Raw genomic sequence first — 13,433 nt, forward strand, 5'->3', positions numbered from 1 at the left:
ACTGGTGCCAGGCATTTTGTGAAGACCCTGGGCGCAGTAGATAAGCCAAAGGGCAGTGCAGAGAATTGGTAATGCATTGAGCCAGCTATGAATCTGAGGTATCTTCTGCAAGACTGTCTGATTGGGACATGCAGGTATGCCTCTTTGAGGTCCAAAGTAACCAGCCAAGTCTTCTTGCCCAGCATGGGTAGAAGTTGCTGCAGTGTCAACATTTTGAATTTTGGAACATCCAGGAAAGTATTTAGAATAGACAGGTCCAGTATTGGTCTCCAAGCTTTGTCCTTTCTGGGTACCAAGAAAAGTCTTGAGTAAAATCCTTGCCCCTGTTCTTGCTGTGGTACTTTCTGAATAGCCCTCATGTCCATGAGAGCAGAAATTTGTTTTTGTGCCTCTGCCCGTTGATTTTGTGGCAGGTCTGGCATACCTTTTGACCTTGGTAGGGTGTGAAAGTGGAACCTGTAACCCTGAGAAACAATTTTCAGTACCCATTTGTCCTGGGTGATCATGTGCCAATTTTGTGAGAAAAGTGCTAGTTTTCCCACAAAGGGTGCTGCCAAAAGGTAAGTGCTTGGCATTTGTAGAGGGAAGTCATTGGGACTGTTTCCTATAAGGTTTTGATTTCTCTTCTCCGCCTTTGGGGGCTGAAGCACCCCATTGTTTCGGTCTGTATGAGCCTTGGGGCTGAGATCTGCCTCTTGGGCGTCTGTATCTGCCTCTTTGTGGCCTGTCTGACATTGGGAAAGGACCAATTTTTAGAAGGCCAGTTCCTGCTAAATCTAGGTGGCTGAACCTGTAAGAAATCCTTTACTGTCTGCATTGATTTTGCTTTATCCTCCATTTTCTTTAACACCTCTTCTGCCTTAACACCAAACAAAGTATCATGCTGTAATGGAGCATCCAATAATTTTGCTTTAACATGATCAGGTAAACTCTGTTCTTTTAACCAAGCATGCCTTCGAATGACAGAACCTGTAACTGCGGCTCTGCAAGATGCCTCTAATGACTCAAAACCACATTGCAAAGTGTGCTTTCCCACTTGTTCAGCTGCATGCAATAAATCCTGCATTTTCTTGTTCTCAGGACATTCAGAGCTTGTAAGCATTTTCTTTTTTAGCAAAGACATTAGGTATTGTTGATATTTAAGCATATGAAACTGGCAGTTTAAAGCCCTTACAGCTAAAGTAGCAGAGGTGTAAACCTTTTCCCCCCATCTGTCCAGTGCTCTAGAATCCCTATCAGAGGGAACAGGGTTTTTTGCAGTGGAAGCCTCGACCCCTTTGGAACCCTGAGAAATCGTTTCTGGATCAGCGGCAGGGTTTTTATAAAGAAATTTATGAGAATCTGGAACCATGTAGTACCTATCTGGCTTAACTGGTATAGGGGGTAAAGAATCAGGAGTCAAACTGGATTCAGAAAAAACATCATCAACAATATCTAGTACAGGGGGGATAGCAAGAGGCCTGTGCTGAGGCAATAAAAGAAAGTCTCTGGGCCTTTTCTTGGATTCTGAATAATCCTGGCTCTCACAATGGAAATGTTCCCTCATGGTGTGCAAGGTTTCCCCAAATGAGTAGTCCTCAGGAGGAGAGGCTGAAGGGATAGATTCTTCAGCATCAGAGTCCTCATAGGGAGGAAGAGAATATCCCTGTTCTGAAGAGGAATCAGAAGAAATAGAAACCTGGTCAGAGGAGTCATAGTCAGTGTCTTGCCTAGGCCTTTTATCAGGAGGGGGATGGCAGCCCCTGATCAAAGTAATTAGGTCCTCGGCCATTTTAAGCATCTGTTTCTTTGGCATGGATGACTGTCCAGGAGAATGCTGTACTTGTTTCTTTGTCTTTAAAGGTGTTTTAGACTTTGCCTTGGCTGCTGAAGAGGTCTTGATAGTAAGCTGTGTAGGTCTGAAAACACCCTCAGAAGCTGATGCCTGCTCAGCGGCTCTGGACCCATCTGAGGGAATTGTTTCCGTAGGCCCAATACCTTGAGTTTCCAGAGGCCTAGCTGTCTCCACGTGGGAGTCGGAGGCGGCCTGTGGCTCTGAGGTAGCGGGCATCAGGGGCTGCGAAAGCACCTCACTGAAAACCGGCGACTGGCCTAGAAGAGGCTTTGTCGTCGGTTTTGGATCTCAGATGCCTGTCTTTTTCTTTGTCCTTGTGCTTTTTATGGACTCCGGTCGTTGGTTGTTCCAACAGCATTACATAGTTAAACCTTCGGCCAAAGTAATGAAAAGCAAAATCGAACAGACGCTTAATAGTGCGTTGGTTGAATCTAGCACAAAACCGACAACTAGCAACGTCGTGGTCAGGGCCTAGGCAAGGAATACAGTAAGAATGAAAATCCTTATGAGGTATTTGCTTCCCACAAGAAATACAATTGTTAACTTTTACTGACATCGGACTGGAGCAAGAAAAAGTTTCTCCAACGGGGTACTTAGCTTTATTGAAGACTTCGGATCTGAAATTCAAATTCGAAAATCTCAGAAGTCGGTTGACCGGCACTTGCGAACTGCTTTTGCTTGGGGCACCGCGCGGCAAGAAAGACTGGAGAAAATGGCGTCAGCTGCATCTTATATACCCCTGGCGCACTGACGTCAGGGAAGAGGCGACAGCAACCGATGCCGGACCAGGACTTTGGAATTCAGGCAGACTGCGGGTAGCCTGACAACAGGATAACCCAAGTGTAATGACTGCAACAGTGAAACACGAACATCTTCCTTGCAGTGAGGTGACTTCTGGAAGCCAGCTGGGTAAAGTAGAGAGGCAGGAAGCTCTGCTTTTCTGGGGATAGGAAGGCCATTTGGGATGCTGTGTCCAGCACTGCGTCCAAGAAAATGATCTTCCTGGAGGGTGTTTGCTTTGACTTCTTCTCATTGATGGTGAATCCTAGGGAAGTTAGGAGGATTTTGACAAAGAGAAGGTCCTGGAGCAGCTTTTCTTTGCACTCTGCCAAATGAGGCAGTCATCCAGACAAGGGTAAATATGTATATTTCTCTGTCTGCAAAAAGCTATGGCTGAGGCTAAGCATTTGGTGAATATTCTGGGTGCAATAGATAAGTCAAAGGGTAGCGCAGAGAAATGAAAGTGTTGTGAGCCTGCTCTGAAGCGCAGGAATTTCCTGCATGATTCAATTATGGGGATGTGGCGGTAGGCATCTTTTAGGTCTAGGGTCACTAGCCAGGCATTTTTAGTTAGGATAGGCAGCAGCTGCTGCAAAGTTAGCATTTTAAATTTGGGGACCACCAGGGAGGTCTTCAGAGTGGATAGACCCAGGATGGGGCACCAAGTGCCCTCTTTTCTGGGAACAAGGAATAGTCTGGAATAAAAGCCTTTGCCTGTTTGATCTGAAGGGGCAGATTCTACTGCCCCTGGGATATGAGTGTTTGGACCTGCTTCAATGTCTCTGCCCACAGCACCTCTTGGAATTGGGTGTTCACTGAAAGAGGATTTGTATCCCTGAAAAATGATCTTTAAGACCCATTGGTCCTTTGCTACAGAAAGCCAATTTTCTTTGTACAGGGAGAGCCTTCCTCCTAGCTTTTGGTGAGTGAAAGGAGGGCAGAAGGGGGAGAGGGAGTCATTGAGAGTTTTCGCCATAGAAGTGTGGCTTAGAACTCCCTGCCTTTGGGGCAGAAGTGGTCCACTGTTTGGTTCTCTGCTGCCCCGAGGATAGGGGCCTGGGTGGTCTGTCCCTGTGGGGCTTACCTTGGCCCTGTCTGCTAGGTACAGGGAAAGACCAGTGCTTAGAGGTAAAGTTCCTGTTGAACATGGGAGGTTGAACCTGAAAGAAATTTTTAAATGTTTGCTTAGATTTTGTTTTGTCTTCCATCTTTTTAAGCACCTCTTCTGCTTTTGCTCCAAACAAGCAGTCTTTATCCAGGGGTGCATCAATTAATTTAGACTTGACATGATCAGGGGGAGGTTGGTCCTTGAACCATGCATGTCTCCTAATGACAGATCCTGACACTGCTGCCCTGCTTGAGGCTTCTAGGACATCATATCCACAGTGTAATGAGTGTTTGGCCACTTGACAAGTAGAGTGCAGTAAATCTGCTAACTCTTTCGAATTGGCACAGTCAGAAAAGGTTGAAATCTTTTGTTTTAATAGTTCCAAAGTGTGCTGTTGATATTTTAATATATGGAACTGACAGCTGAGTGCTCTGATAGCCAAGGTTGCAGAGGTGTATACTTTTTTACCCCATCTGTCCAGAGCTCTGGAATCCTTGTCAGAAGGAATAGGATTCTTGGCAGAACTAGTCTTAGCTTCTTTAGGTCCCTGTGTAATGACCTCTGGGTCTGCAGCAGAATTTCTATTTGTGAGAATCCGGTCAGGTTTACTGGGAGCAGGTGGGTAGGGCGTCAGGGGCTAAGCTGGATTCATGGAAAACATCATCCACCACTTCTAAAATAGTGGGGATGGTGAGGGGGTCTGTGCTGGGGCAGGTCCAGAAACTCTCTAATTCTTTTCTTAGACTGGGAGAAATCCTGAGATTTCCAATGGAAATGTTCCCTGAGGATGTGAAGGGTTTCCCCAAAGGAAAGGTCTTCTGGTGGGGAGGCAGAAGGAATGGATTCCTCTGCATCTGAATCCTTATAAGCAGTCAGAGGTTGCTGTTCCTCTTCAAAATCTGAATAGTCAGATTCTTCAGAATCCTGTTCAGTCATAATTTTTGGAGAAGGGTGTCTTTTCCTTTAGGAGTTGTGGCCTGACTACCCCTGATAAGGGAGAAGAGATCCTCTGCCATTTTAAGCATTTGTGCTTGGAGTAGTGGAGCAGGAGCAAGATGGTGGCTAGAGGCAGATTTTTTTTTTTTTTTTTAGGAGTGGCTGGCTTCTAGGCCTAAGAGTATCCATCGGTCTGAGAGAAATGGTAGTCGGATGAGAAGACATCGTTTTTTTTTTGTCTAGATTCGGTAGTGCAAGAGGCTTCCTTGGAAGCCGGTGCCTGCGTTGCAGCTCCGGACCCAACTGAGGCAAAGACAGCCAAAGGTTCGGAACACGAAGAAGATTTCTGCGGCATACCTTACTCCGAAAGGGTCTCTCGGTAGAGGCCTGCATAGATATTGAATGGGCATCAGGGGCTGCGAAAATGCCTCACTGAATTCTGGAGAACTGATGACCTGCTTAGTGGTAGAGTCGTTGGAAGGCTTAGCCTTGTGTGGTCTGTCTCTATCTTTATCTCTGTGTTTTTTTGGAATGTCCATGGATTGCTGGCTGACTGACACCATTTTGGAATGCAAAGACGGAAGACAAAAATACCGGTCTACAATAAGAGCTCTACAATGAATGCTGCTCACGTTAAAGAGGGAACAGAACTGGCAACGGGGGTGTCGTGTTCTGGGCCTAAACAAGTGACACAGTATGAATGGAAGTCTCGGTGTGGGATCTGCTTTCCACAGGCGAGACAACTGTTAACTTTTTCGGACATCAGTTAGTGCAAGAAAAAAGGATCCCCAATGGGGTACTTAGCTTTAGATGTTTTCAGCTGAAATTCAAACTCTGGTAGCGACTGGCCAGCATACTTGCGAACTGCTTCTGCTACAGGCTCCATGGCAAGAAAGACTGATGTAATGGCATCGGCCCCGCCTTGCTTTTTAGCACTGATGACCTGACGTCAGACTACAGGCAACAGCAGCTGACGCAGAAAAACATTGACTCTGGTATTCTGGCCGGCCGAGGGCTACCACAGCAAGGATAACCCACAGGTGATGACTGCAACAGTGAAACATGAAGAATATCTAACATTTTCCCACACCTTTCATTTTTTTTTCTTACTTTTCAAGCTCCTTTACTTAAAAGAGCTTGACTACAGCTTAAACTCTAGATATCCACCTCTGTAAAACAGGAAAAAATTATCCTAATTCTACATATAATGTGATCAGTACATTTTTTCTTGTCTTTCCTTCTTCCTGTCTCACAAATCTCCTTCACCAGACTGTATTCTGCTTTCCTGCACATGTGCCTTAACCACCTAAATCTGTTCCCTTTGACCTTCTCTGCAATTGGACCTACTTTTGCTTCTGCTATTACATCCTCATTTATTCGTCTATCCCACAGTGTCCATTTTACCACCCATATTAGGTACTTCATCTCCATCACCTTTAGCTTCCTCAACTTCTCTGCCTTCACTGTCCAGGTTTCTATAGCCTATAGTAATACCACACCCACTGTTTTTTGTACATCTTACTTTTCAGCTTCTTTGGCATTCTTCTGTCACACATTACCCCTGACATTCTGTGCCAGGTGGCTGCAGCCCCTCTGATGCTAGCTTTGACCTCTTCATTTAGACTTCCTTTCTCCTCAACCACCCCTCTCAGATACTTGTATATGTTAACCTGTTTCACTAATTCCCTTCCATCTAAATTTTCAGTTTCTTCTGGTTTCCCACATTTTCTGACATGACAACTGTCTTGTTTATACTTAATTTCATCCCATGTTCCTTCAGTTTTGCATTTCATTCTCCAATTGTTTGCTGAAAATCTTTTTCAGAGGCTGAGTAGCTTTGTTGATAATGTTGCCTCAGACATGTTTTCTAATCTACTTTGTCACCAGTAATAACAGGCTCACTAATGAACTCTGATGCACACCCACTCACACTTGGAACCCCTTTGTGAGTCAGACCACTCTTCATACTTTTGTCAATGGGTCCTTTTTGGAACTTTGAACCATCATAGAACTGCATAAATAAGACTTCTTGGGACCTTGTCATATGCTTTCTTCAAGTCTAGGAAAGCCCAGTTGGACTCTTTCCTCAACTATAGCTTCTTCTCAAATATCTGTCTCACTGCAAACAATGGGGTAGTTAAGTAGTATTCTCATCGGAATCCAAACTGTTAGTTTCCATCTTATTTTCTCTTACTGTGTGACTTTGTCAATCACTCTCTTCAGCTTTTTCATACAATATGACAGGCATCTGAAGGAGCCATTTCTCACCTAATTCATCCAACACCTTGATCATATCTGCCATGACCTCATCTGACCCTGCTGCTTTCCCTGACTTCATTTTTCTCTGCTGTTCTTACTTCTTCTATTGTGGACTCTTCTTTTGCTTTCATTGTAGGCCGTATGGGGAAGTAAAGCTTCTAGAGATTTTTCTTTTTCTGCTGCTGGAAGACCTGAGCAAGGGGAAACCACATTTGTCATGGCCAGCATGGGGCAATGAAGATCACAATGGCTTTGCATGTGGCTGCTTTCTGCAAGAACATGGGTACTGAGGTAGAGGTCAAAAGGCATGGAGGACTCCAGTGGGCCAAAGTCTGACAAGAACATCTCTCGATGACTGTCCTTCAGGGTGAATCTGGGTGAAGTAGCTGCTGCACATGGTGTTGGTAAGGGATGCAAAGATACTGCAGCATGGCTGGCCACAGATGGTGAAAACATGGCGAGCTATCACTGGATTGAGAGACCACTCATGAGGTGTCAAAACAGATCAGCAGAACCTTTCTGCAAGGCATGCTATCTTCTACGGAATATTTACTGCTGTAAGAAAGTTATGCAAAGCAAACTGCATATTGGCAAACTCTAGTGGCCTCTCGACACAGAGGACAGGATATGGTTCCTCCAGACATGTTGTCTGCCTGAAGGAAGATCACCCCAAAAGGGAGAAGACTCTGGAATTCTTGGAATGTAGGAGTACCACTCTCACCTACAGGATATTTATGTGAAGACTGACCTCTGTCTGATTCTGTGCCCCTTGGACTATCCCACTCCCCCAAGAAATGCTCCCCTGCCCCAACAAGGAGTCAGCTTTGGTAACTGTCGCTGCTTGTGGAAGTCAAACAAATAGTCTCCTTGAAGATATTGTGGGAGAGGTTAGCAACCATTGCAAAGGAGTTTTGCACAGCCAAATAATGACTACTGGGGTAAGCATAGTGGTCAGAAAAATGTGACCACTGGACTCTTGGTAGTTAATGGAGGATGTGCTTGTAAAAACAGGTATAAGTCACCATGACTATGATGGAGGTTATATAGCCCAATACTTGGAGAACCAAAGTTGCTCATGGAGAAGGACAGTTTAAAAGACATTGGGCTGGTGTTCTGAGTGACTGAAATCTTTCTCATAGAAGGTTGACTGTATTCATTGTTTCTAGATGGCATGTGATAAACAGAATGGATTGACTTGGTTACAGATTTCACATCTCCTAGTTTACAGAGATACCCAAGAATAGGCAGAGCTTTAAGAAATAGTCTCTGACTTTGATTAACGACTCCCTGGTGGCAGAAACAAGGAGAAAGTCATCTAGATATGGGAACACATGCATCTCTATGAGTCGCAGATTGGCTGGGACTACTGCGATGCACTTGGTAAATAACTGGGGGCTGTGGTGAAACCTAGGAACAGAACTCTGTACTGATGAGTGGCTCTTAGCCAGAAAACAGAAATCGCTTGGATAACTTTGTAATCTTGATGTGAAGGGAGGCATCTGAAGATTGACTCAGACATCCAATTGTGTGCCTTTGGACACGGCAAATCGACTGCACAGCGACCATTCTGAAGGGAGGTAATTTTGAAGTGGAGGTTTAGGTTGCTGAGATCTAAGATTGACCTGAGGTACTTCTTCTTTGGCACTAAACTGAATCTTTACCAGACTCCTGACCCAATCTAGTCTGGTGGGACCAATTTGATGCTCTTTTCTGTATGAGAGACAAAGAAAGAAAGAAAGCATTTCTCTACTGGTCACTTTTTGTTGAGAGTTGGAATGTCTGGAAGCAGCAAACTATGCCTGGGCAAGGAATGAGAAAGGGGGACTGTATAGACTCTGGATATTAACTTTCTCACCAAACAATCCTGCGTGATGGCTAGCTACACAGGGAGGTGGAGCGAAAAACAAATCCCAACTGTCTACAGAGGGGAACAGCTGGGTAAGCCATCAGGGATTTTGGTTCTCCAAACCTCGCAGTCAGCGTCCATTGAAGGGAACCTCATTTGTCTGAGGTACAGTTCAAGACTTGACTTTGGGGCTTCCCAAACTTGACTCCTGTGGCAGACAAGGTCTTGCCTTCCTGCTCACACCTTAGCCATTTCTATTTCCTAGTTGGACCAAACAATGAGGAACCATAATATGGGGCATTTGTGAAGGACACTTTGAATGTCTCCATAAAAATCACACAGAGAGGCCAGGCCAGGCGACTCATTGAGGAGTTACCAGGCCTACTGCCCAAACAATGCAAGGTGATAATTATAATAGAAAAAGAAGCTATAGATTTAAAGAAACAATTGTGAAAAGGGCAGCCCCTTAGCTTTAGCCAACAACGATTAATTTGTATGCAATGGCAGAAAGCAAGATTTGAGAAAGCTTGGTGTTTTAAGGGGATTATGGGAGGGGAATAAAGGCGTTTGAGGCTTGGAAGCACTAGCATGGCCAGTTTGGAACTGACAAGTAGCTTAGTACCCATACGTCAGATCAGGCAAACAGGATAAATAGGATCAGGAATGAAACTGTAAAATTTTAACAAAACAAAATGACTGAAAACAAGTGTGATGGAATAAGGTCTAAATGTATAAAACTGACTAATAATCAAGTCCATGTCAGAAAATGCAAGTGAGGAGAACTGACATCTTAATTCAAAAAAATGCTACAGAAAATGCAAACTGCTATAAAGTGACTGACCAAAAGCCAACTGGGGAACACAGTTAAGGACTGCCACAAATGATGATGCAGACAAAGGAATAATTTGCTTAGCTTAGTCAGTCAAAATACTAATCTAAGGTCAATAATCCAATAATCAATCATCAGATTTTTTGAAAATCATTAGAAAAATACATAAATTCTACTGGATAAATGTTAATTTCATCTAATAATAATTCCCCTCCTCAGAATATGCTGTCTGACTGAACTGGGAAGCCTTTGCAGAGGTTAGACAGTAAAAATTTATCACTGCAAGCCAATACTACTAACTCTTTGCAGAGTGCAAATTTTTGTTTACAAATGTTAAAAGCAAGTGGGAAATGGTCCCTGCCTCTGCAATGTCTGTGCAGCTAACCAGTGAGCACATTGTCCCCAAGAAAACAAGCAGCAGTAGGTTTGGGTCAATGTTGGAGAAAGGTCCCACACAAGAAAGAGACACACACACACACACACACACACACACACACACACACTTATAAAAAAAAAAAAAAAAAAAAAGAACAAAACATCTTGCAGCAAATAAGAAGGGAGATCCCTTTATCCACCTCAGTGACACTTCAACCTATAAAAATGAATTTGCTTCTTTATTAAAAGACAACTCACAAATGCTTACCTTCAATCCTGGAGCAGGATAGAACCCTTCTATTATTTTGCTGTTGTCAAAGAGGCTGTAGGCTCCATCACGGATTGCAACCACCCCACGACTCCGGCAATAAATATCAATACAGTACATGTTGCGAAAAGCCAACCTTATGTGGGTTGGTGACTGAGGCAGTATTGAAAAGCACTGATAGGCAGTGTTTGTCCTCTGCGTAAGTCCTAGCATTGGTACTGTTGGAAGTTTGTTAATAGCATTTAATGGTGCCTGTGTATCAAATAATACCTAAAACACAAAACGAGAAAACCAAACATAATACTTAGTATACACAGCTGCAAAATGTATGAACTTATTCATGTAACCAAGGACAAAGTTTCAATCATCTGTAAAATAAATACTGATGCACTATTTTAGGTAGACCTCTCATCCTACTGCACAACTCATCACATGCACAGGAAGTAAAGAACTTACTTGTGGGTCACAGCAATCATTTAACTCATCAACATCACACATAGCCTTAGACAAAGGCATTGCCTTTTGTTCTTTTCACTTTAGCTAGACAAAATCTGCAACCATAACATAACTAGTCAAAGGGGTTTTGGGATAACAACTTACACAAATTGTAACAAATACCAATATTATAAAAATGATCCTGGTACTGTACAATGATTTCTGTGTTTGCAGTACAACCTAAACCTGCACTGTGATTTTTGTGTGTACAGTATAACCTAAACCCAGTTGACAGTAACCATTAAAGTATTTTTCTTCCTGGCTCTCTGTTGCTCAAAGTTCTATAAAGTTATGCCAACAACACTATAAATATACTTTAACTTTTTATGTCGATATCCTTATCATTATAACTTCAGGTGAAAGGTTGCTACACATGTACCTACTATAAACCATATGTTCTACGTTATGTAATTCGTCACATCATGAATACCCTTTAATCTCCCAAACTGGTGCTTCGCATAAGATGCTGTGTTGCTCTTTCACTCTTTATGGAAAAACTCTCTTCTCAACACCTGATGTTTCTGGCACTGGGGACCCTTAGTGAGAACACTCCTTATTTCCCATCAATAATTGTTGAATAAGAAAGAAAGAAGAAAAAATCTGACAGGAGTCAGTAGGCCTAAAGAAATGCTGATTAGCAACTAGGAGTCTGAGAGAGACTTGTTGGTCAAGACATTCTAGGAAATGCCAGCAATGTTGCTCAGAAGGATACAGTCCAGATTTTTGAGTCGATAAGTAAAGTTCAGCTTGTGGCCCAGGCACTAGACAAGCTAGCACAGGAGTCAGCTCATCCACCACAAAAGGTGGGGGAGCTGTAGGCCCACTGGTAGACCATGAAGACTGTAAGAATTGAAAGGACTGTAGAATACTGGAATTAACTGGAATGAGGCTAAAATGAATTTTATCATCTGTTAATTACTCAGAACTGTCCTGAACAGGTGCCAGTCTCTCCTTTACGTGCCAAATATTATTGTAGCCTTCAGAATAAAAGTCTGCATGCACTGTAGTTCGGATAAGAATGTTTTATTTACATTGGAGGTAGATGTCAACAATATCCAAATCAAATCTGACAGTCTCCAATAACAGTGCTGATAAACTAAAATGGATTGAATTATAACGTACGTAGCTTCTGCACTCAATATACTCTGAATTATTTCTTTTCTCTAGAATATAATTAACATTCTGGAATGTTGGATATTTGACCCAACTTCTGCACTCACTCCAGAGTGTCTGTACCAGACTTCTCTGTACTGTAATGGGATGATTTTGTGTATCAGTCCAAAGTAACTAACTTCTCTATTTGAAGCGTCTCTCAATACCAAAAACTTGTAAACTTACTACAAGTTCTACATGCCTCTTTAAACTTGGTTCCCAGGCCTGTTTGTACTTCATGTACTACACATTCTATTAGCACATTTTATCATCAGTATTCCTGACTGAAGGTTATTCATTTGTATTGAAAATTCCTTTCAATACACATTTGCTTTAATATGACTGCATTTCTAGGGCTATGCAAACAGAATACTGTACTTATGTCTAACAAACTACGTTTAAGTGAAACCTAATCTTACAATCCTCCCATGAGACCTCTAAACAGGTGTCTGTTTTTGTAGCTATTTTAAAATATGAAATATAAAATGATGACACAGGCCTGACCTTATATTTTTGGGGCTATGCAAGGTCTATTTTACTAACTGTATTTATGTATAAAAACTATTTCTGAAATTACTGAACTGGGAATTTACTTCTGCAATTAGTTTACAAATGTATTAATATAATCTGCAAAGGATACTATAACAATTACTAGAACTAATACAACAGCTATAAAATACTTTGTCTATCAGGCAAACGTGCAATTTTAATTTTGACTACTAAGGTGTCACTTGAGCATTATAGTCTGTTAATTATTTGAAAACCTTTTGAGGTCTTAACTTTATGACTTAATTATAACTGGGCAACTGTTTAACTTGTTAAAAGTGGTATTAAATACTTTATGCAGCCATTTATAAACTCTTTTTACACCTATATGTATCTTGAATCATAATTACCATATACTGTATTAACTTGTTTCAGTAAATCTTCAGCTATATTTGTTACTAATAATGCTGTCCATTTACCTTTTAATTTCTACACGCTGTAACAGATGTCAGCATTTTAAAATTTTCTCTCAAATATCCGGTAAATATCTATATGCTGCAATTGCAGTACATTTTAAAATCTATGCTTTCTGCATTTCAGATATACACCTTTGCATACTGTGTGTCTTTTCAACTTTCTGTCTAATGTACAATTATTATGTAATCTGACTATGTTCTGTAACAAATTAACCCTGACCTGTCATGCCTTGACTATATTAAATAACTATTACTACTTATTTTTTAGATAACGTATCCCAATACGCCTGTTACAAATAATTCTGTCACTTTATCCTTAAAGATATTGACTGAATAATGTGAGGTCTGATGTAATTTCATCTTGTAAACTGTCTAGTAATGCTGTTAGAAATGTTTAACTGAGGATGAATGTTATAGTCTGAAATTTCACTGAAATGTTCTATACTGAACATTCAAAATAACAGCGTATGAATGTCATATTTTGAAACCTGAGTGAAATTTACACTAAAGTGATACATATGTATACTGAACATTTGAAACAGCTGTGTATGAATGTTAATGTAGCTAGCTTTCAGAATATAACAAAGGA

At 41.8% G+C, this 13,433-nt stretch overlaps 1 protein-coding gene across 1 annotated transcript in view; it reads right to left on the reverse strand.

Annotated features, from left to right (window-relative positions):
* Nucleotides 1–13,433, reverse strand: part of MED14 (mediator complex subunit 14) — a 1,872,212-nt gene that overhangs the window by 362,575 nt on the left and 1,496,204 nt on the right. The window contains exon 19 of the mRNA XM_044071834.1: nucleotides 10,236–10,505. Coding sequence (XP_043927769.1) covers nucleotides 10,236–10,505 — 270 coding nt within the window. The remainder of the gene's footprint in view (nucleotides 1–10,235; nucleotides 10,506–13,433) is intronic.

This window comes from Protopterus annectens, chromosome 5.part0 (genome assembly GCF_019279795.1).
Source record: "Protopterus annectens isolate FY-2018-M chromosome 5.part0, PAN1.0, whole genome shotgun sequence".
In the NCBI taxonomy this organism is placed as follows: domain Eukaryota; kingdom Metazoa; phylum Chordata; order Ceratodontiformes; family Protopteridae; genus Protopterus; species Protopterus annectens.